The following is a 759-nucleotide window of genomic DNA, read 5'->3' as shown; positions in this document are numbered from 1 at the left end:
ACAGATGTATTCATCGCCTCCCAGGTGGTTGTTACCTGCTCCAGGGCGATGCTCGGTGTCCCCAAGCTACTTCATTACGTAGTTCATAACCCCTTCTACCTACCTCCTGCTGCTCTTTTCCCAAACAGCGCATAACAGCTCTCCACTTGTGTCGGCTTCCCACCTCCCAGCAGGATTGCACCTTTCCAGTTGTGCATGGACTTCTCATTCTTCCTACTTGCTCCCCTGTTGTGTCCCTGTTTGTGCAGACTCTCCACATCAAACAAGACAATTTGTTTTATTCATATTTCTGCACTGCACTTGATAACTTAGTAATGTAACAGAAACCTAACTTGAGTAAGTGCAGTTTTCTCACTTCACTTCAAAGACAAAGAATTTCCCACTGTACCAAGTAAGACCCCGCCACCCCTCCCTGAGCCGTGCCCACCTTGCAGGCATCCCTTTTCGGGCCGCGACGTGCCCATCTCCAATGGCTCTGGCTTCCTGGTGTCTCCGGATGGGCTCATTGTGACCAACGCGCATGTGGTGGCGAACCGGCGGCGCGTGCGGGTGAAGCTGGCCAGCGGTGAGCAGTACGATGCCGTGGTGCAGGACGTGGACCAGGTTGCGGACATTGCTACCATCAAGATCAAGGCGAAGGTGTGCATCCCGGCTCTGGAGATGGTCCCTCCGTCCCTCCCATCCGCTCACTGCCCCCCTCTCTTGCAGCACCCGCTGCCCACGCTGCCCCTCGGGCGCCCCTCTGAGGTGCGGCAGGGG

At 56.0% G+C, this 759-nt stretch overlaps 1 protein-coding gene across 1 annotated transcript in view; it reads left to right on the top strand.

The window, feature by feature from the left end:
• Nucleotides 1-434: 434 nt before the first annotated feature.
• Nucleotides 435-759, top strand: part of HTRA2 (HtrA serine peptidase 2) — a gene marked incomplete at its 5' end in the record, with an annotated part of 4,646 nt that continues 4,321 nt past the window's right edge. Inside the window, 2 exons of the mRNA XM_010016825.1 lie at nucleotides 435-639; nucleotides 709-759. Of these exons, the coding sequence (XP_010015127.1) occupies nucleotides 435-639; nucleotides 709-759 (256 nt within the window). The remainder of the gene's footprint in view (nucleotides 640-708) is intronic.

This window comes from Nestor notabilis, unplaced genomic scaffold (assembly GCF_000696875.1).
Source record: "Nestor notabilis isolate BGI_N333 unplaced genomic scaffold, ASM69687v1 scaffold24640, whole genome shotgun sequence".
Classification (NCBI taxonomy): domain Eukaryota; kingdom Metazoa; phylum Chordata; class Aves; order Psittaciformes; family Psittacidae; genus Nestor; species Nestor notabilis.
Note: the sequence above shows the minus strand (reverse complement) of the source record. Positions and strands in the feature narration are given on the sequence as shown.